The sequence below is a fragment of the Aplidium turbinatum genome, chromosome 10, assembly GCF_918807975.1.
Source record: "Aplidium turbinatum chromosome 10, kaAplTurb1.1, whole genome shotgun sequence".
Lineage (NCBI taxonomy): Eukaryota > Metazoa > Chordata > Ascidiacea > Aplousobranchia > Polyclinidae > Aplidium > Aplidium turbinatum.
Window position 1 is genome coordinate 14,148,164 of NC_137481.1, and position 22,606 is coordinate 14,170,769.

The 22,606-nt window shown below is 36.3% G+C and overlaps 1 protein-coding gene across 1 annotated transcript in view; it reads left to right on the plus strand.

Moving 5' to 3' along the window:
• Positions 1 to 7,984: 7,984 nt before the first annotated feature.
• LOC145777908 (uncharacterized) overlaps positions 7,985 to 22,606 on the plus strand; it is a 31,618-nt gene continuing 16,996 nt past the window's right edge. Inside the window, exons 1-18 of the mRNA XM_082589263.1 lie at positions 7,985 to 8,239; positions 8,879 to 9,003; positions 11,464 to 11,632; positions 12,155 to 12,367; positions 13,144 to 13,279; positions 13,638 to 13,774; positions 14,007 to 14,137; positions 14,331 to 14,444; positions 14,682 to 14,757; positions 15,051 to 15,201; positions 15,786 to 16,024; positions 16,614 to 16,714; positions 16,872 to 16,986; positions 18,257 to 18,441; positions 19,125 to 19,387; positions 20,499 to 20,706; positions 21,187 to 21,307; positions 22,386 to 22,567. Of these exons, the coding sequence (XP_082445389.1) occupies positions 7,999 to 8,239; positions 8,879 to 9,003; positions 11,464 to 11,632; positions 12,155 to 12,367; positions 13,144 to 13,279; positions 13,638 to 13,774; positions 14,007 to 14,137; positions 14,331 to 14,444; positions 14,682 to 14,757; positions 15,051 to 15,201; positions 15,786 to 16,024; positions 16,614 to 16,714; positions 16,872 to 16,986; positions 18,257 to 18,441; positions 19,125 to 19,387; positions 20,499 to 20,706; positions 21,187 to 21,307; positions 22,386 to 22,567 (2,907 nt within the window). The 5' untranslated portion in view covers positions 7,985 to 7,998. The remainder of the gene's footprint in view (positions 8,240 to 8,878; positions 9,004 to 11,463; positions 11,633 to 12,154; positions 12,368 to 13,143; positions 13,280 to 13,637; positions 13,775 to 14,006; positions 14,138 to 14,330; positions 14,445 to 14,681; positions 14,758 to 15,050; positions 15,202 to 15,785; positions 16,025 to 16,613; positions 16,715 to 16,871; positions 16,987 to 18,256; positions 18,442 to 19,124; positions 19,388 to 20,498; positions 20,707 to 21,186; positions 21,308 to 22,385; positions 22,568 to 22,606) is intronic.

The window sequence follows — 22,606 nt, forward strand, 5'->3', positions numbered from 1 at the left end:
CAAAAATGTAGCCTACATTTAAAACTTAATAGTGCATATGAATTTAAATCATTTTTCCATGCAAAGTAGTTCATCATCTGTGGAGCTCAAAAAAAAGTATTTTCTAAGAAGTGCATCGAGTCTTATTAATTTTGTGAAGTTGGCGTGCAAGTCTGTGTCTGAAAAAAGAAAAAGGGGGAAGTAAATATAAGGTTGATACCAAAAAGCACCAGAAACGTTTCACTTTATCGAAACGATGTGATATTTTGTTGCCGAGAATAGATAGTAACAGAAACTAAAAAGATTAATTTCATACGGTACAATAGCTTGCTGCTTTTAAATTATTTGTTTTGGTAATACGCACGTTCGGTTCAAAAGTGAACTCATAAGTTTAAGCTGCCATTTGCAGGCAAGCATATACAGATTTTCTTTTTCTTACTATTACAAGACATTGGCCGAATATTTGTGGTTGGACGACTTGTTAAGTTGAACGTAGGCATTTTATTTTTTATTGAGTTTAAGGATTTTTTGTGTTTGCATAATAAGGCAAATGATATGCTTTGTTGCATGAGTATCTGTAAAACAAGATAGGACTAAAGAAGAGAATAAATAGTCGTTTCTTTGTTGTAGTTTTTGTTTATCTTTTACTTAAGCGCAACAAGCAACTTTGTAGAACTTCAAATAACTTGATGAAAATTGATTTATTTGACATTTGAAATTTATTTCTCAAATTTTTATGTTTACGTATTCAACAATGCATAGCTTCGATGGTGTCCGCAACCTCACAGTAGCCACCAGGTCAGGAGCAGTACGCAGGTTATTGGTTAACGTAGCTTTCATCATTTTATATAACCCTCATTTTGCACAAAGTCGTAACTTTCATTTCAGTGACTATTAAAGCTGTTTGAAGCGAAAAAGATTTCCTCCTTTTGGAACGTTTTGTTTAAGTGTATTTTTATTTAGTTTTATTTCAAGGTATAGGAATAAACGTTTCAAAGTTGTTTTTTTTTTAATAGCATCAATTTTGTTTCGCCTCAACTCGACACAAAACCAAACATCTACAAAAGCAGAAAGTAGAACAAAATTTGCGACAGGTAGCCTTGAGCTATATTCTTCAAAGAATTACAACAGACTACCAATTATTCAGGCTTATGAGTGGATAAAACAAAAGGATTTCGGAAACGTTTTAAAACGTAAAAAAAATTTGTTTATGCCGAAAAAATGTTCTGTTGATTTCGTTTTGCATTATCGTTCTTTTTGTGAAGAATATCGATTAACTTCCTTTTGATAAAAAAAAAAACAGCGGCAAACAACAGGAGTGGTTTTAATGCATTCGCACAAAATTTCCATCGTAAAAATAAAAATGAATTTATCTCACCGAGTGGGGTAATTTTTTGTGCAACAAACTTTTTTCGAATTTGAAATGCTCTAAAAGAATTTTCAGTTCACAATTTACAGAGCCTAAATTAATGCAACAACAAGAAATTACTGCAAGGTAACTCAAGTTGTCTGATTACACTTTGGTATAAAAAAAAATGCAAAGAATTTCCTTCAATGAGCAAGAATTCCGTTGCGAATAATAATTCCATATTTCTATCCATTGTTTGTTCAGTCTCAGTCAAGGTGTTTAAGGATTTGAATTAGCAGACGAGGTGGCAAGGAAGCCAACTTTCACGTCCACCATTACGCATGCCGTTACGTTTCGGGGTCGGTGTTGAACCAGCATTCGTTTGAGCGTCTCGCAGGCGTTTAAACTATTTGGCTACGCAGCGTTCATGCAACGCTTTGTATGGTGCATGATAAACCACAATCGGGAATTGTTTAAAATGATACAGATTGCTAGATGATGATTACTTGATAAAAAAGTTCAAAGTAATTTAAATCACATGTCCAGAAAACTAACCATACTTTTGTGCTTTTAAATAAATGAAATGAAACGCTTTCGAAAAGAACACCCTGACTTTAGGTTGGTTACCATGCTACTGGGAGGAACGTAGACTACTGTAGCCTATCCTGCAGCAATGCCTAGCAGCTACAAGCAAGCCTTTTAGGCTACAATCTTTACGTACTAATTACGTTAAGTATTGCGTTGAAATATTACATTCGATGACAGTGCGGACATAGACTGGTCATCAGAAAAATGTTTCTAATGCTCCATTGAGTGAGTTCAAGTTTGTTTAAAGTTGAGAGAATGTGACAGTCCAAGGATCTTTCGGTACCAGCCGGGGGGCAGGAACAAGCAATTGCAAACACGTATCGTTAATGGTTCATTGTTATTGCAAATAGTGTGTAAATATGAGATCGACGAAGACAGACGAAGATCAGTATAAACAGAAGATTTTAATTTTTTTTAATGTTCAATAAAATGAGATAAGTTCTGAGTGAAGGTAAATTTAGTTCAAGTAGACGATCCATACGTAAAACATAACACACAGAGGCTTTTTGTTGTAGTTTTGTAACGCAACAAAATTAGACTGAGAACAGCAGGCTATAAAACAAAAAGGGGTCAGTTTATTTTCCTAATTTGCCTACGACACAACTTCACTGATAAGCGTCTGAAGTCAAGAAAAAGTTTCCTTGCTTCAGTTGTCCCATTAGGTCATGACGATGTTGCCGCCAATGTGCGGGTTCAACTATGGCAGGAGAGACTGGCAGCCGGACCGACATTGGCCAATATGGAGCTCACACCCATGGAGAGCCTTCCTTCCGGAAAACATGAACCGGCGATGTATTGGCGATGCCTCAACCGCTTAAGAACTGGTATTGGCAGGTGTAAAACCTTGATGAGACACTGGGGGTATTCCATGGGGAGCACAAGTTGCAAATGCGGACAGGAGCAAACGATGCAACATCTACTCGAATGCCCTGACCTAAAAGCAAGGTGCTCTGCACAGGATTTGGCCGAGTTCAACGATAGAGCAAGAGCCTGCGTGATGCTCTGGGCAACGGCCGTGTGACACACGATGAAGTAGAAGACTGATAAGCAGAAGAAGATCTAAAAAAGACTTTGGGGTGGCAAAATATTTCCAACAAAGTAAAAATGCTAAAAGAGAGCGGAAAACGCAAAGGTGGTGATCTAAAAAAGTTAGTTCAAGGGTTTTAGATTTAAATTTTGACAATTTATTGTTGTTTTGGTCATTTTTCGTGTATTTTGTGGCCAAATATTTTGTTTATGTTTTAGATACCCGCTTTGTATTATTTTGTTGTAATCATCAAATTTAAAGCTAAGATTTCTGAAAGCGTCAGAGTTACGTTTTTGTATAGCTTAAAGTTGAAGTTTATTTTAAAATCGTATTTTTGATGACCACTGAAAGATTTCAATAGCTTATTTGTGATGAATTTTTGAGTAGCCTTTGGGTTAATTAGGAAGGGTGAGCATAGTTTGAACAGAAGAAGACTATGAACACGTAACATAATCTACTTGTACATTTTCGCTTGCTGAGAAAGCTGCAGTTATTTTTCCTTGCTGTTTTGAGGGAAGCTCGTATGAAAATTTGAAGGTTTGAAGGAACACCTGGTCAAAGTGCTTCCCTGGTTTAGCTGCAGTACGCCTACTATTGAAGTGTGTGTCACAGATGTCTTCTGTAAGAACCAAAACTGCTTGCAGACAATTCAACTTTTAAATTAAGGAAAATTACCCTTCATTTTGTGGGAAACAATTTGACGCTGGAATCGTCGATTTGTCTGGAATATTATCGAGAAAATCTTTAAAAAGATGCTGAGCGTTTATAGGTTCTTGAATGATAGGCTACTAAATAATACTGGTAAAGCTATTCATTCATTGTGTCATTTACACCAAATACTTGTACGGTTGCATGCGGTGTATTTGATTTTATATAAAAACATTACTCATAAAAATAAATGATTTTCACGCCGCTAAATACTGTAGGCCTGCAGTAAACGGCAGTATTCACTTGCAACTGTTGCGGTCAGACGTTACCAATAATTGTGATAACGATCAACTAATCTTTGAAAAGGCGTGTGTAACTTGTGTAGAAATAGGCTACAAGTAAATTTATTTGCTTCAAAAGGGCTATATGAGTGACAAATTTTCTCAAAACAATACGTTTCGGAATAAAAGGTCAAATAATGGCACAGTTTAAATAAGAACCTTCTGAAATCAGACTACGGGGTGAAACAAACTGTACTACAATAGAAACTTCACTTACATTGTACAAACCTAGTATTTTACTATATGCAAAACGTAGGCTATGCAACTTATTACGGGTAGATCATTTGCTTGCTTTCAGCAACTCCATAACGGTTACTTAGTTGCGATCATTCAATATAGGCTGCTGTAAGCCTATTCAAATTTTAAATTTAACTCTTATAGTTGGGTAATAAAAAGGTTGCCACATAAGGAACAAGCCATCGTTGCAGAAAAAGGTAATATTTGATAAACAACCTTCAAAAAACATTAAATCAAGTTGCAATATTTCGAAAAAAGAAGCTAAATTTTGATTGACACGGCTTGAATAATCGTAATGGCAGAAATAAGCGAAGAGAAAGACTTCCATGTTCATTGTTCGTGGACCTTACTTCGACAGTACGTTATTGCCGGCGGGTCGCAACTGTCCGTGCCCCATCTGCTAACGTTGGAATGTGGTTGTGCACTGCAGGCGTGGTTGCGTACCTTGACACGACGGGCGCAGCTCTCGCCGCAAGCGCCAAGCTTATACCATCACTGCCAGTCCAGCATTGCGATCAACAAATTATCTTATTGCGATCATATTTCGAAAAATGAGCCAGAGCACCCTTACCCGACGGCCTTGGGCAATCTATTTGAGTCTAGGATAAAGAATTAACAAATGCTTCTGTGCTATTGGGTTTGTGAATTAAAACTAATATACAATTTACTACAAGTTTCGAGAATACATCGCTCATTTTCAAGGAAATTTTAAATTAAAAAGTTTAAAATTGTTTTAGTGTCATGAAATCACTGACTATACAAGCAAATGGTCAATAAAAATGAAATCCATTACAGGCGTGGTTGAAAATCGTAATCATCCAAAGACCCCTAAGGGCAAGCAACATCACCTGGTATATTAAGACGTATTAATATTTTCTTAGGTGAAACATGTAGAAGCCTAAAAGCAATTTAATGTCTTCACAAAAAGAGATTTCTGAGCCAAAGATAGCCAAGCAGAGAGTATGTAATCGCCGGTATACGTTAACATAATCTTGCACGGTGAAAATGTTGTTGTCCTTTGTCTTGACTAAAAAAAAGATTCAATTGGTGTTTGCAGACGATCACCATAACAATTTAGTTTTTACTCACAAAGTTACATTCATTGGAAATGCAGTTCTCATGAACAAGTAAGGGTTTCCTGAGACGCAGTTTGATATTGATGTTAGCAGGATCATGAAGTGCTTTAGTTAGGAGAAAGGACTATTACACACCAACCAGTATCAGAAAGGATTGACTTGCACTGTGCTGAATATGTTTTTGCCAGTAGGCTTGAGACCAAGAAATCTTACGTGTTAAAATTTCAATTGATTAAATGCAGGCAACAAGTGTGAATTTTCAAATACGACTTTTCCAAAGAAATTAAATTACCTTTGCTTTGATTAACTTAAATAGTAATTTCCACCAACGTCCATAAAGTGTAGTTGTTTATTTCAAGTTGCCAGAACAACTTTTCGACAAACAGGAGGCGTGGGATTGAATCTTTATGATTTGTTTTTATTTGTGTATCATGGTGGCAAATGCTATGGCCAGTGCTTTTATTTCGTAAAGAGTAACCTAGCTTACAAGCTTCGTGCTTATAAGATTGATGCACAAAAAAGAATGAATACTTTACAATCCAAAGAGAGAACAAACAATATAAAGGCAACTAATTAGAAAACTTCTGCTTAACGTTTTGCGTTTCGACCATTTTATCAACCTACATGGTCACATTGCGAAGTAGTAATCCTGCAAAGTCAAGATTTTAAAATGGCTCAAGGGCAGGTTACAAATTTCAGGAAATACGAAATTTACCGATAGTTTGCAGTTGTGTTGAAATTCAACCCTCTGTTTATTATTTTTGATAACAGTTGATACCCACTTAATTGAACTAGTGGATAAAATTAGGTTTCCATTTATGCAGGGAATGGGATGGGATGGGATGGGATGAAAGATGGAATGGAAAGCATATTTCAAGAAAGATGGAAAATGCCAAAGATGGAATGAGATGGAAGATTTGGATGATGAGATGGAACACAGTCTTCCATCATTCTATCTCAATTCCATCATGAACTTTTTAGCCTAACACGGTTTAAGACATAAAAAATGTTAAAATAACTTGAGTAAAATTTCCGTTTGATTACGTTTCTTGAATTAAACTTAATTCGATTTTCGTTTCGTATTGAACCAACACGACTGTTGCTCGGACGGTTGTTCGAGAACGAGAAGTCGACAACATTTACGTTAAAACAAGCATCCTCGTAAGTATCATACTTTCACTTCAGTCATTTAAATGCACTAAATCGCTCTTGAATCATTATATTTGTGTGAAAACGTGAACTATCAATCAAATAGTTTGAGAAACTTTATGTAGCAGGAAGCAAAGCGCTTTGAAAACTAAAGTGCTAACAGTGATAGTAATAATAAATCAATCAAATTTATTTTTAGAAACGCATTCCATCTTGTTGCGTTCCTGTCCAGCAAGTGTTGAAGTTGCACCGAAACAAGACTACGTATATGCTGCAGGTTTTCCAGTCTTCTAACACCAGACTGTACGCAGCCTAATTCTTAGAAAAATACTACTGTTAAATGTTTTGCTCAAATATAGCCTATACCCTATAGTTCGTGGGCTTACTTGTAACATATACAATACAGAAACAACAAAATTTGCAGATGGATGATGGAATGAACGATGGAAGAAATTTTTAAAGATGGAATGGAAGAAAAGTTCAGGATGGAACGTGGAAAAATGTCTTCCATTTCATCCCATACCCTGCATTTATTTTATGTATAACAAGTGTTTGTTTGTAGTCTTCATTTTGCAAGGGCTACAATACCAGTATTGGTTGGTTGACATATTACATGCGTATATCTTTACAAACATACGTTGCTGTTGATGTGTTTTAACGATGAGATGACGGTGTTTAAAGACAAATGTCTTGAAACAAGCACAATGAATATTGCAGGCAAACCAGTAGGCCTATAGCATCTGTAAGCCGCCATTGCGTATAGTGTAGTAGCCCCTAGCCAACTGGCTAAAACGAGGTTGTCGTATCCAGGCATAAGCCCGTAGTTGAAGATTTAAATTTCGAGGACGGCAAGGAAGCCAATCTTCTTGCTTTCTTTCAGGCATGTCATGAAACGTCTTACTAAATACACCAGCGCATATTTTGAAGGGGTGTCGAACCAGCATCCTTTTAAGCGTCGTACCAAGGCTCTCATCACTAGGTTAGCCTATCAAGCCGATGTGATGAGATCACCATATGTTTGAAGTTCTAATATTTTAGTGAAGTTGTAGGCTACATGCTGCAAAAAGTTGAATTAGTGTAATAGGTGCTCATAAAAGGCTATCAAAACAGTAATTTTTAATATAGACAACTTTAGAGGTAAATTATCTCATTTTGCGTGCAATTCCACGCAAGTTTCGTTTGCATGCGTTGTGTTGTACTAAGTGGGGGGTGAAATGACTCTGTGCTTCGAACTAAACTAGTTAGCAAATATCAAACTAGTTTGTATCATTTTTAATGGTAGCAAGTTAATTGGTACAAACGTAAACAAATGTTAGTTGAATCAAAACATCTTCTGTATGTTCATTGTTTGCAGTAATTTAAAAAAAATTGTTTGATTTATTGTTTTTGTCAGCTTAAAAAACATAGCTGTAGATGCTTTACATTTCGAAAAAAAAATCATGTTTATGCTGTAGACTATTTCAACTTCTAGTTTTACAAGTTTTACAAGCTAAAAAAATAATAAACACGTATTTTCAATAATTAATTTGTAAACATACAGTGAATGCTGAATAATGTTCTAATGGGTTGTTTATATACATACACAGATTGCTCAAATACGACACCATGCGGTTGTCCTTCTTGGCCTCACCATTGTTGGTTAGTCTTTTATTGGTGAGCTGTGCCACAGCGCAAACTGTTCCGGATACGATTACACCTAGTTTAGAAAATGCTACTGATGTGTTAATAAATGCCGAAACAACGGCTTCTTCAATCAAAGACAATGCAACAAGTCCTTCAGATGAAAGAGACAGGTCATATAAGGAAAAGTTTCTTCTCCGAAGACAAATGTTAGAAGTTGTACAAAGTAAGTTTATGTTGAATCTTTGAACATAAATAAAACTGAATCTCTTTCTGCTGTTGTACTTGCATTGTAAATAAAAATGTGTAAGAAACCTAGATTACGTTTCTATAATGTTACATATTGCTTTTTTTCGGTATAATATTTCTGCTCAATAAAGTTAAAAAATCCTCTTTGATCGAGTAACTTCAGAATTAAACAACTCTATGAAACACTTTTAAACCTTTGTGAAAAACGCATTCAAATTTTTGTATCTTTATTCTTTTTCTATAGTAGAGAACTTATAATTTTTCGTTTGTAACCTTAGAATGCATGCAAGACTTTGCAAAAATGATAAAGAATCTACAGTAATTAAGCCTAACCCTCACATTACGTTGAACGAAGAATTATAGTTTGATAATTTACTGTATATATTGAAATAACTTTATGTTCAGCAAATGGTTTAGTCATTCCATTGAATTCATGTCCACATGAATTCATTTATTCACTTTATATTGCTTCTGCTATGACCTTGTTGTTTTAATTTTCAAAATGTGTTAAAATTAATTATATTTCGATAACATAAGCTTGTTCAGTGTTGTGATACAACTTTCGTTCAAATTATTTTCTTGCAATACTTTCAACAAAATTTTGTAAATATTGCAGGAATGTCTTGTCAAGTAGTCAATGACGGAAATGAGAACTTTGTAGAGCCTACAGAATGTCTTGCTGAAAACATAACTGAAACAGCATGCCGACAAAAGAAGTGTTGTTTTTTGGACGACCCAGAGGTGCTTTTTCTTTTCGTTTCAATAACTGTTTGCAAAAACGTCATTTTTATTTGACGTAGCACATAGAAAATGCTAAGTTTGGAAACTTGCAGAAACCTGCAAATTAATCAATTTGTAAAATTCACTCCAGTTTTTTTGTCAAACTTTGCTACAGTTAATAAGAGGCTGCACACAATGGTTTATTTTTGTAGAATATTAGCGCAGCTTGTCACCCTTGTTTGTTGCTGCGCGGGCAGGGCAGGCACAAGGCAATTTTGCACCTCAGGCAAGATTCAGTTTCTGCGCCCCATTAGGCCAACTCAACATTTCACTGTAACAAGTGAACGATAAATTTTGTGAGTTTTTCCGGTTTTTGTAGCTTAAATTGTTGTTGAATAAAATCATAAAACAATAATGGAGATTTCTACCCTAAGTTTTGCGTTGGGTTCTTTTGCGGCATCATCATTCTTTTTATCTAATGCCTTTTGTATTTGCTTCCGTATAGTTCTTGTTCAAATAATGAAAGAATGTCTAGTTTCTTGACAATTCAGTACTAACGATAGCCTATTTACTAAACTTTGTTGAACTCCTTCATCGGATCTGCATTGCGCAGTGACATTCGTCGTTATGGGCTACGTATGCTAACCTGCATTGTTGGCTACATTCCTTCAAATCAATATCACTTTTCTGGAGCATTTTACTTGTTAAGTTTATTTTAAAACATGTATTGTAGGCCTACCAGGAAGGAAGCACACAACAATTTGAATTTGATGATTACAAATGCAAGTCTGTATATTTAGATGAGCTCTCTAAACTTGTATCTTCGAAAATGTTTATCCCACAGGACTATACACAAGCCATTATTGAAAGATTGTGCTGTAGCATCTATCGATGATTTCAAAACATCAGCGCTCTTTACCAATTTGTATCTTTTGGAGTATCGGTATAACTTAGACCTACAGTTTGTGCGACAATATTCGAAACACAAATCATTTTTATTCATAAAAAAAAAAAAATTTAAAGTAAAAAACCGCAAGAAAAAGAAAGTTCTGTGTCCTCTCGGGGTCTACACCCTAGGCCAGAGGTCCGTAAATACTTGTTAGCGCAACCCAAAAAACAATACTTTTAATTCTTCGCAACCCAAACGTTTCGGAAGCATATAATTTTGCTCAATATACTTTGCAATTCAATATCAATTTCAATACAGTCGTCTCCTCGTGTCCTCGTATTAGCCCTAAGCCCACATCCGGACCGGACAATTTTGGGCTTGTTAAGCGAGGGACGATTCTCCACCACTCCTATACTTTCAGTAATTCCGAAATGAACTAATTGGGCTTAATATGCGGGTGGACCTATTATCCGCGGGCTTAATAAGCGGGGACTAGACTCAGGGCCGGATTTAGCTGATGGGGGGCCCGGGGCACTTTTAGATCGGGGGGGCCCCGTGCAAAAAAATTTTTGCGCCTACGGCGCGAAAAACCATCTCTACGTCTACAGTAGCATTAGTCCACTACTGCACAGCATTTTGCAGAAACTTTAAAGGCCAAAAGAAAAAAAATAACACAAAATCACATTTTTTTCCACGTAGGGGGGCCCTTCCAAAGTCGGGGGGCCCGGGGCAACTGCCCCCTCTGCCCCCCCCTAAATCCGGGCCTGACTAGACTACTACCATTGAAGTATGAATTTTCTTGTAGGCTACAAAATTGTATGAACCTTATCACATCACAGAGTATATGATTGCAAGTTTTTTTTTTACTCATATAAATTGTTAAAAGAAAAAAAAAATTATCACCGTTTTTTTCTCTCTTGTTTTATAAATTTAAAAAAATTTTACTAAGGTGTTGTGACCGTACCACATTTTAAACTGATTGTCATGCATTAGTATCACGCACGTTTTAGGCTAACGTCCGCGTGTTGTCGCTTCTATCTTTTTCTAGACCTCTGTTATGTTTGACACATATTGTGTTTTCGTTGTCGTGGTCAGAAGTAAAAACAAACTGAACTGAACTGATTTATTTTTGCCAAACAAGTTATATTGATAGTAAGTTTAAACTGTTTTGCGACCCACAGTGGATGGTCTCGTGACGCGACCCACTATTTGCCGACCCCTGCCTTGGGCGACAGCCTAATAGTTCGCTTAAAGGACGTGCCGCCCTGTACGTGGAAATCCCAAATTTTATTTCAGCCATTATCACCTCTTATTTGTGCTACATTTATTATGAGCAGAAAAACTGCAGCAATAATTTTGAAGTGTGGAAACTGGTAACCTAAAGCATTAACATAGCATTCAGGCCTTTGGTATAACAGTTTCTAATTTCGTGCTAAATGAAATTACTTTGCTACCAAAAGCTATCTGAAATCAAACTTTGGTTTATGTTGCTAACTTGCGAAGTTACCATGTATGACAGGTAACTTTCCTTGTTGCCTTGGTTAATCTTTTAGATACTTTCAGATCAAACATACCTTACATTTGTTTCTTAGGATGACGGTCCAATTTGCTTGAAAGGACAACCGGCAATTTATATTTATTCTAAAGTTGATGAGCTGAATTTTGACACCGGTAGCAGCTCAAGTTTAAAACAAGCCGACATACAACAATTCATAGAATCTTTGATCCAATGCGTACTATCAAGAGAACCGGATTGCAGAAGTATGCTGACATAAAGCTATTACAAACTGTGTTACTTCTCAAAAAAAAAAAAAACTATTAAAACTGTTTAAACCAGCATTTACCTAAACCTTCCTAAATTGCGTCTATTCTTCAACTATGATAAGCGCTGCTTAAAAATAATAATAGCCTAATTTGTGTTAAACACAACTTTGTTAAATGACAAAATTATTTTTTACCATGAATTTACAATACCTCCTTGACAGCAATTGCAACATCCAGGTCTGTATCAATACGATCCATGATGGGATACCGGATAGTTGTAAATTTTAAAGACGACAATTTTGTATGTTAAAATTTGACATTCTTCGTAGCCTACTTGGCTGTTTTTGAAATAAATTAACTCTCTTGATCAAAGTTTCGCGTTGCAAAAATTTAAAATCCTTTTATCACATCTTATAATCCTGCCAATAATTTCTAACTTTATGTTAACGTGCACCTGCACAGTGGATTTAGCATCCGGAATTTAATTTGATTCGTTTACGCTGCCTATTTTGATATCAGATTCTGCAGTTGGGTACTCGCAGCAAGATATCGACAATCTCGTATTTGATGCCACTCGTGGGGATGCTGGGGCAGTTGCCATAATCAGACAAGGAGGCTTGACTTTTATTCGTGCCCTTAGCACAGCTGGTTTTATCAGTATCAATGAATTTAATGCGTTGCGTGGGATAATTTCAAGTGGGCAAGTGGTTCCCACAATTGCACCAAGCCCACGTAAGTGATATATAAAATATTTTTGCACTATTGGCGATCTTTAATCAATTCTTTGACACAGAAGAATAAATAATTACACTGCATAGTATTAATATTATTATGGATATTATTTCAACACTACGCATTAAACAGTATACTGTTAGTATAAAACCATTTAACACGTCTTGTTATTCGCCATGCAATTTGGTGATGCAGACCTTTAACCGATGGTCTTGAAATGTACGTTTTAGATGTCGGATATAAATTATGGTGCACTGTATATTTTGGCTACTGGCAAGCAATGTATGAAATCAAATTTTTTCATTCGCTCTTGTTCTATCTCAAAACTAAAATGCAAAAAAACAAACATTCTATCCAGGCAATGCTCTATGCAGTGGTTCCCAACCTTTTTGCAGTTACCGAGCCCTTTAAAAGAATACCGAGCCTACAAACGCAAGAATTTTCCAAGAAAAAACCTGAATCAAAATTTTGCAGATTTTTTTTTAAATATGTCAATTATTAACAACTTTTTAAAAATCATGTATTTACAAATTCTCTCAAAAACTTTTACGGACTCCTTAAAAGTCCTTAAGCCACAGGTTGGAAATTATTATTCTCCGTGAAACCTACGCAATTTCATCACACTAATAGGTTTTTATATTTTTTCTTGCGTGTAGAACAGATGTACCAAACATCATACTCAAGACAAAATGTGAATTTAGTTAATACAGTTTTTTTGTATGACTACATTAAAGTCTTTCATTTGGTTGGTTAAACCTTTTAAACCTTTGATTAAGGCTGTTTTTGGTACCCATGGGGTGGATGGAGCAACTGCCAGGGAGTGTGCGGTGTTGGTGTGCAAATGCGTATTCGTCGTTGTCAAGGTTGTGTTCCAGGAACGGGTGCTTGTCAAGGAGCTTGTACCGAGAAAAGGTAGGCATATTACTGTCGTTGACTGTTTTTACAAAAAGTGGGCTACAGCCCTTCTGATGTCACTTGTTTATGTTCTTTGTAAGTGCGCTGGACACTTTGGTGACAAGCCCAATCACTGTAGAAATTGTCTGACAAAACAATTACTTTTATCTCATCTGGAATAAGTTATTAGTTGTAAAAAATTTTGAATATTTTATTGTTGTTTGCTACGTTATAACCAATGACAAATAATAATTTTTGAAATAGATACGTGGGCCTACGAATTGAAAATCAAACAAGATTAATATGATCAAAAACTACATACCATGAAAACTGTATCACATAAAAGTAAATATGCATAAAATACTTATTTTCAAAGGGGCTGCCCAAATCCAGTGGGACGGATTTGCGGATACTGGGGTCCATGGTCAGGTTACAGTTCATGCAGTCTTTCGTGTGGTGCTGGAAGTCAGACTAGAACTCGCCGGTGCCTTGGTGGAGAACGAGAACAACCAGGTGCAAAAAATCATGATTTTCATTCCAACTATTTCATAGTTGAAATAAAGAAAAGCTAAAATGAATTAAAGAGCGCACGAATTGGAAATTATTTATAAATTCATAAGCCTATCAAATTTTATATTAGTTTTATGTTGCTCAGTTATTGAGTAAAAGGGTCTTTTTGTAGCCTACATACTTAGCCTACTCTTGTAGCTCGACAACTTCTTGTTTACTGGTATGTTTCGTGTAGGTTGCATTGGTATTGACACTGAATCCATTCGATGTAACACCGGCCGTTCTTCGTATGGAGTGTATGATCAGTGGTCGTTGTGGTCAGTGTGCTCTTTAACATGTGGAGGTGGAACTCAGAGCCGCACACAAGTAATTATATGAATGGAATTGTGTTTAATAGTTTTCCACTAACAGTGATTTATTTGTAGTTTTACAGGTATCGTTAGAATATGATGCGTTGTGTTTTCAGAACCAATGCCTAGTCATGCTAAACTCAATGTGAGAAAACTTGTGTTATTTATTGTAAGTTGCATGCACATGCTTCAATTTTTATTTATTTTAGCGACATACGTGCTATGAACCCACTAATACGGAATCAAGAAACTGTAATATCGAAAGCTGTTGTGGAAAATCAGCCTGGACTGATTGGACTGGCTGCAGCACCACTTGTGGACGAGTAAGTCGAGCTGTTTTGGTTGCTCTATATTTTGATTGATAATAGTGCTGGTTCAAAAACACAGATAGGTCAACATCGTCTTAAGATTCACCAAAGAATTTTCCAAGCGCACGTCAAACCAAGCAAAAATTATAGATTGCTGCTAGTTAAATGCCCTAACTGTGTAGACTACGAGATAATAGTAGTCACTGCGGTGAATTTTTTATTCTGTTATTCATACACAATTGTATTTAACAGGGAACTAGAACCAGAAGAAGAATAGATAGATGTCCAGAATTTCCGGATGATGTTGAATCTGTAATCTGCAATAGAGGTGCGTTTGCATACATCATTACAAAGCCGTAATTTTACGCTCCAACTTCTTTCGGAATTGTTAACCACTTGTTTTGTGAACTGACTTTGCAGTGTTTAGAAAGGAGCGTTTTTCTGGCTATCAGCAAATGGTTGAGCATTCTCTAGAAGTCTAGAACACCGAGCAATTGCGATTCACTAACCATAACGGTGTAGTCTCCACGCTAGACCATCCAATCAACTATACAATATGTTTCTCGGCAGCCGAGTTACTAACTATACAAATGACAACGTAATTTATTCATATATGCGCAGGGAATGGAAACTTTGGGGATTGGGCGCCATGGGGAGTATGCAGTTCATCTTGCGGTGGAGGGTCTCAGACAAGGAGAAGAGCTCACTCTTGCTACGGGACCATAGAAACAGATACTCGTGCCTGTGGAGGAATTGGAGGGTTCTCGTTGTGGTAAGGCAACCTTACGATCTCCATTTTGGGTTTTCAAAGGTTCTCAACAAGTAGTCAAAGGCCTGTTAATGGATAACATGGCCTACAAACACCAAACTTATTCTAAATTAACTTTTTAAGTTTATGCAAGAAAAATAGTATCGACCAGTGTAACTAATTTAGCTTAAATGATCCGAAAACAAGCGAATAGTACCGATTAGGACTTCACACTATTTTGCATGATTCTAAGTGAAGCTACTTTTTTACAATAAAAAATGATATAACATGATTTTATTTTCTACTTTTTGTATTTTTTTATTTTTATTTGGTTTTCATTCATTTGATCATTATTAATTCCGTAATTTCAAGGTTGCCATATATGATTTAGGCTACAATGTTGTTTCTAGAAATACAATTCATTATTGAATTACCCTTTTACTGCAATGCAGTGAAGAGTAGACCTATAGCGTAATCAAAACTAACGGCAATTTAAGCAAGATTTAAAAAGCATTGATATGTAGCAGCTATGAAAAAGCAATTAGTGGTAAAACGTTATATCACGCAATATCAAATATACTAAAAGTAGGCTATGGTAATTTTTTAAGGTCTGGCTACGGCCCATGTTCAGCAACTTGTCCTGGTGGCCAGGCTGAGCGCACGCGTCGCAATCCTTGCACAAATGTTGTAGAAAGGGAATCAATTGCATGTGGGGAGGAGGCAGATTATAGTCCTTGGGGAGATTTTGACTCTTGCAGCTCCACTTGCGTAGGAACAAGATCAAGACGACAATTTAACCCTTGTGGAAGAGCACCTCGACGGGATACGCAACCTTGTGGAACTATAGGTACATTATTGCAATTTTATTGCAGATATAACTTTGTCCATAGTACATATGGCAGTACTTCGAAACGAAGATAGCAGTTTAAAAACACGTCACTTACAAGCCCTTCTGTGGCTAAAAAGTCCAATGCGTGACTGGCAGGCGCGGTTGTAAGGATAACATGTAAAGCCTGTCACTGGTGATGATGAAAAATTTCGACAGTTTTGTCTATTGCAACGCTTTTCTACTTGGTTAGTGGTATGCATTTTGGAGACGGTCTCATGCACAGTGAGCCTCCACGCATCTCTATCTTCTGCAAGGTTAATCCAATGCTGAGTGCCTAAGTTGCACAATTTCAGTGATACTTATTACTACAGTAACCAAACAAAAACTAAACGGGCAGTATTATCAATTCATGATCAAGATAAAGAGCCTACTGATAATGTTTGAAGTAGTCTGATCTGTAAAAACAGTCAGAATTCATCAAAGACATCATCAGACTGTTGGAGGTTAACTGCAGTAATTACATTGCACGTGTTAATTCAGTAACAAGTTTTGAGTGTTAAAAGTAGGCTAATGGCTTTTTAAACGGGATGTTTTTTTTTAATTTTAGGAGATTATGGAGATTGGGATCAATGGAGCACTTGTTCTCAAAGTTGCATTGGAGGCACACAAGTCCGAAGACGTCTCCAACCCTGTACTGGAGAAACTGATGTATGCTAACAACTATCTTATTGTGATGAGTGTCACGTTTTGTTTGATTCGAGATTTATATTTCACCATACAACTAGGAAAACTTATAGTTAAGTCTACTCATACTTTTTTTTTATGTAAACTATGTTAAAAAGGTAACTTTTAACTTTGAATTTAGGAGGAAACTCGACCATGCGGATCATTTGGATCGTGGGGAGATTATTCTCCATGGTCAACGTGTGATCGCACGTGTGGTGATGGACAACAATTTCGAACGAGAGTCCATTCTTGTCGTAAGTGTACCCATAGATCAATTAAGACCAACATTGCACTAGTTTTTAATTGTAATCGGATTTAACAAAATGACACGGTCATGACAAACATGTGCCAAGCATAGCTTTTAGCTGTATTATACTAAGTAAAGTTAGCTATACTTAGTAAGTTAAAGAAGTATGGCCTACATGTTGAATTAAAAAAATATGTTAGAACTGCTTTTAAACGCACACAGCTTAAATGGTATATGGACGTTTTGAGCCAGTAATTTAATATGGTTTGATGGCGGATTCCACCAAGTATGACGTAACTGAATGGTATGACGCGTATGACGTCTGACGTATAATGAGGTATGGCCTATACGTATAGAATTCAACACTTCTATTAAAACTGCTTTTTACTGCACATAGTTTAAATGGCACATTTACGTTTGGAGCCAAGTAATTTGACATAGTTCACCGCGAACTCTACCTAATAGAATGGTATGACACACGTGACGTCATACTATTCGACTCTAAAATCTTGTTTAACTACATGAAGCGAAAAACATTTAATCCATGAAAATAAATTTAATCCATAAAAGAAGCAAACAATGGCAACAAATAACTGATCTAGCTCGTGTTGGGATCACACAGAAATCTTTTTATTACCAAACCCATTTCTAATGACCAGGCACATTTCTACTTTATGAGTGCTCACTACTTTACTACTTACACAGTCTACTACCAGCTATCTAGATATGAAAGTACAGTACATCAACAAAAATTGCGATTATTTCACCCAATTTAACGGTAACTATCCTCCGGTCTATAAAACTGGCTTAAGGATGAAATTATTTGCTTTACTGAAAAAATAAAAATACTTTTAAAAATATTAAGTGGTTGTGACTTGTGACTTTTTTCTTTTTTTCTTTATTGAGTTTTTGTGGGAAATCTTTACCCATGTAGCTATGCTTTAGTCTATCATCAGACTAAAAAGCGTTTTTGAAAGCTTGTTCCTGGCAGTTTGGCATATGTTACCATACCTATAAAAGCATTATCCATTGACGCAGTACCGGATCCCCGATATTTACAGAATGAAGTTTGCAAGTTTTCACTTGTGGGAGTTTTGTTTGTAAATTACTCGATCCATTGCAGCATAGCAAGGTAGGCTATATGTGACATGTGAAACGAAAGTCAAACTCATATCTATTGATATGGTGAATTGTCGTTCTACATATTGCACAAGTAAATATCTTACTCTACGGTGAAATGCAAGTGCTTCTGTAATTGACAAACATTTTTCTTCTAGCTTTAAATCTTTCTGCGAACGAACGTGATAACAACCGGGAAGTTCAGTCTTGCAGAATTCGTATTTGCTGTTCCTTCGGCTCGTGGAGCACATGGTCAGCCTGCCCAACAACGTGTGGTTATGGAATCCGCAACAGACAACAAATCAATACTTGTGACAACGTCAATCCAAGAATTGAAAATCAGGTGAACTATACAGAACCATACTGTACATCATTTTACTGTGAATGCGTCATTGTCAGTACTTTACAATTTATTTAATTATTTAAATTTTTGGTGCAGAGATAACTGTCTACCGAAGCTCTATCAGAGATAACTTCGTTGAACAACCATAAACAGATATAGCCTACCAAGCAACGACATTGCATTTAACATTATAGCTAAAGTCATGGCCACCTAAAGACACGGCCTGATTTGTCACATTTTGCAGAAATTTCGAGATTTTTCTAACTTCGGGCGAACGTTTAAATAAATTTTTCCAAAAATTAGATTTTTACGCTTTCTTTATTCTTTTCCCCAGATGACACAATAGGTTTTAACATCCTCACATGTTGAAAAACAAAGAAAATTTGATTTTGTAGATTTTAGTCAGACTGTTAATTTTCAATAACAGTCTATTTTGCGTTTTTCAACTTCCTTTTTCTCATTTGCTACTGCTTCCCCAAGGCAACAAAAAAGTTTTTTGTCATTAGGAAACTGCAAAAAGTAAAAACATCTCAAAAAATGTCAGTCAACCACTAGCAGTAGCTGTAATCAAAATTTGCAAAATGTGACAAATCAGGCCGCATCTCCAGGAGGCCATGCTAAAGTACAGTATGTTTCAACGGTGCTCTTCAAGGGTACGTTTTTAATGGCTTTTCTTTGTTTAGTATTGCATCATTGGTAACGGGGATTGGGCTGAGTGGAGTTCATGGGGTGATTGTAGTCGAAGTTGCCCCGGTGGAATACGAACCAGATCTAGAATTCAAACTTGCAGTGGTGTAAGACAAGATCAAGCAATTTATTGCGGAAATGATCCAGGATATGGAGACTATACTCCATTCAGCCGCTGCTCTAGGACGTGTGGTGGTGGATTTATGGTGCGTAGCCGCGTTAACCTCTGTCAAAGACGGGAGCCACAAAGAGACGTTCAGTAAGAAAATTTGTGCTTACACGTTTATCATAATATCAATGATTTAATTATAGGCTAATCATGTTCTATTTAGCGCTCATTGTTCAACGTGCAGTATACTGCGATTAGAGATACTACACAACCAGGGTTATAAAAAACACGCTTTTTTAAATAAAACCAATCTCGCCCGACTTTTTATGGACAAAAACGGGTTTTTGGTAAAAAAATGGTTTATGATCAAAAATGGGTTTTATCCTGTAAAAATAGCCAAAAAATATTTTTTGCGGGACTGGTTTGACTATTGTTCTGTGGCATGCGATATGCATTCATGTGAAAAACATACAGGCAGTGAGTTGCTGGTTGCTAAGCCTACTAAATATAACAATAATTTAATTCAAACACAACCTAAAACAATCCCGATGAACACCCAAACTTTGCAGTATTTTGATTAGTTGTTGAAAATAAAACTTTTGAGAAAAAGCTTTTTCGTCAAAGATGTTGCCACAAATTTTTTTCTTGAAATTTTTCAAATTACAGCAGAATTTCTCATCTGGCAAACACTAGTTTTGTAGACCTAGCCGTGTCCTTTTTAAAAACCCGGGTTTTTTATAAAAAAAAAATTAATAAAAAAACAGCACTCCCGGGTAGCTATACGATACCCGAGTACCCGGCAGCTACTCCCTATAACCCTGCACACAACAGAAACAGACAGTCATCGAGTCAGCTTATTTTATGCTTTTTGCCATGTAAATGTCTTGCTGAGACACAGCTGTATGCTCCGGAGCAGCGTTGCACCGATGTCCTTTTGAACGTCACGCAGACATTCTCAACACTCGGCCACGCAGCGATACTTTATCTCTATTTTATTGTTTGTGAAAAATATTTTGCATTAGCCTATTTTCGCAGCAGTAATCTACATTCCTTTGATGGTGGTAATTGTAAAAAACATTAATTTTACAGTACAAGTTGGTGATCGCGGTAAGGATCATTTGGAGGTGCTTGCCAGTTACTTTCGATCACTTACCATTGTGAATGTGCTGATTTTGGACAAAAATGGAAATTAGTTTCAACCAATTTACTTTCAAAATAAAGTTTCTTTGGTAAACTAACTAACAAAATGGATGCAATTTAGGAGTTGTAATACTGACCCTGGGCGGTACCTCGAGCCCAGCCAGTGGTCCACGTGTTCTCGAACATGTCTCGGAGGAACACAGACACGCTTTGCACGACATACTTGCGGCATGCCAGCACGAGTAGAAAGGCAAGCGTGTGGTAGCCCTGGAACTTTGCTTCCTTGGGGTAACTGGGGTCCATGTTCAACAACATGCGTAGGCACAAGAGTAAGTACCGTCTTGTTCTGCATTAAAGTTTTAGAGTTCAACGATTTGCATAAAGTATTTTCGGTAAAAATCTTGGCAAATCAAACTTTTCAAAAAAGTAAGGGTTTGTGGAAAAAATATTGTACTTTTTAACATTAACAATTACTTCTAATGATACATAACTATATTTATTCACGACAACTCAAACTGTGTAAAATTACTTCATATATGCTACCTATTGTCATTCAATCACCACAGATATAGGCCTAATTAGCCTACTGATAGTTAAGAGGGGTTGTTGAGATATTTTTAGTTCTCTAAATAAAAAAATGATGTAGAGATTTATTGGACGTCGTATGTTTCATGTAAACATCTTCAGATAATGTCAGTAACAAATTAAACTCGTCTGAGTGTTTAACCCTTTCAAATTTTGACGCATGCTTCTCGCTGATCTACAGTATTTGCTTCCGTCTGACATCCTTGCGTCTTACGTCTTTCTAGAATCGTTTCCAACGTCATCAATGCACATCTGAATTTAACACCGATAGTGAGCCTTGTGGAAGCCCCGGAGGTTACGGACCTTGGGGACGATGGAGCACTTGTTCATCTCTGTGTGCAGGAGGTAAGATCAACGTTTATGTAAATAATACATCTAATCATAGCAGATAACTTATTTTTAACTAAAAACAGGTTTTGAATATTACTCACATATTTTCCAACATGGCTGCCTGGAGATGCGGCCTAAATTTTCACATTTTGTGAATTTTGACTACAGCTACTGCTATTGTCTGAGTGAAATTTTATAACATCTTTTTACTTTTTAGTGACTTGTAATGATATAAAAGCTTTTGTTGCCTTGAGAAAGCAGTCAAAAATAAAAAAATGTAACTTGAAAAACCATTTATTAGTTAAAAAGCGATTAACAATCTGACTGAAATTTTCGGAATCAAATTTTCTTTTTTTTCAAAACCTTATGATGTCAAAACCTAATTTGTCACCTGGAGAATACAGTAAAAAAGACGTTAAAACACTACTTTTTTAAATTTTCAAACAACAATTACCAAATGCTGGCAAAATTTGGAAAAGTCTGCCAAATGTAACAAATCAGGCCGTTTCATTAGATAGCCCAGCCATGGTACCAATAAAAGCTTTCATAAAAGATACTGTTTAAAAAAAAACGTAAAGAAATCTGAGTTTAATAAAATTTTGTTTCAATAAAGACAAAATCTAACTCTAGCACTCCCAATGTATCTGTGCGATAAAAAAGTTAAAAAATGAACTCGCCAGAATAGGTCGTGGTAAAAAATGCTTATAAAAATAACTTGCTAAGCGTAATATAAAAAAGCCTACTCCTTGCGTGACATTGCAGCACGGTAGCCTAATGCTTTTTAGTATCTTTTTTCTTTATTTTGTCTTTGCTTTAGTGAAAAATTAAGTGTTAGCTTGAAAAAACTTGTACCCGCTCCACGTAACTTTCGAGTGTTTTTCTACTTTTTTGACGGCTTAGCTGATAGACCTCGGATCTCTGACTGGATCAACTAAAGTGTAGTTGTAGTGACTTATCAACATAGCATAATTTCTCACACTAAAATTGATACCGTTAATGCAAGCTTACTTATACTTTTTGCTTGTTGTTGCACAGTAGGTATACTGGTATAGCCCATGTTACGATATAGTTGTAACATTACTTTGGTCAACAGGCTCTCGAGTACGACGACGAATTCATTCCTGCAATCGCGACGTTAATACCGATTCTGAACAGTGCGGAAGAACTGGATACTTTGGAAACTGGGGTCTTTATGGACCCTGCTCTCAAACCTGTGGCGGAGGATCGCAAGTTAGAAGACGACAAGGGTTTTGTGGATTTCAAGATCAGTCTCAGGTGGATGCTGTTTTAAGAACTACTAAACACCGTGATTAT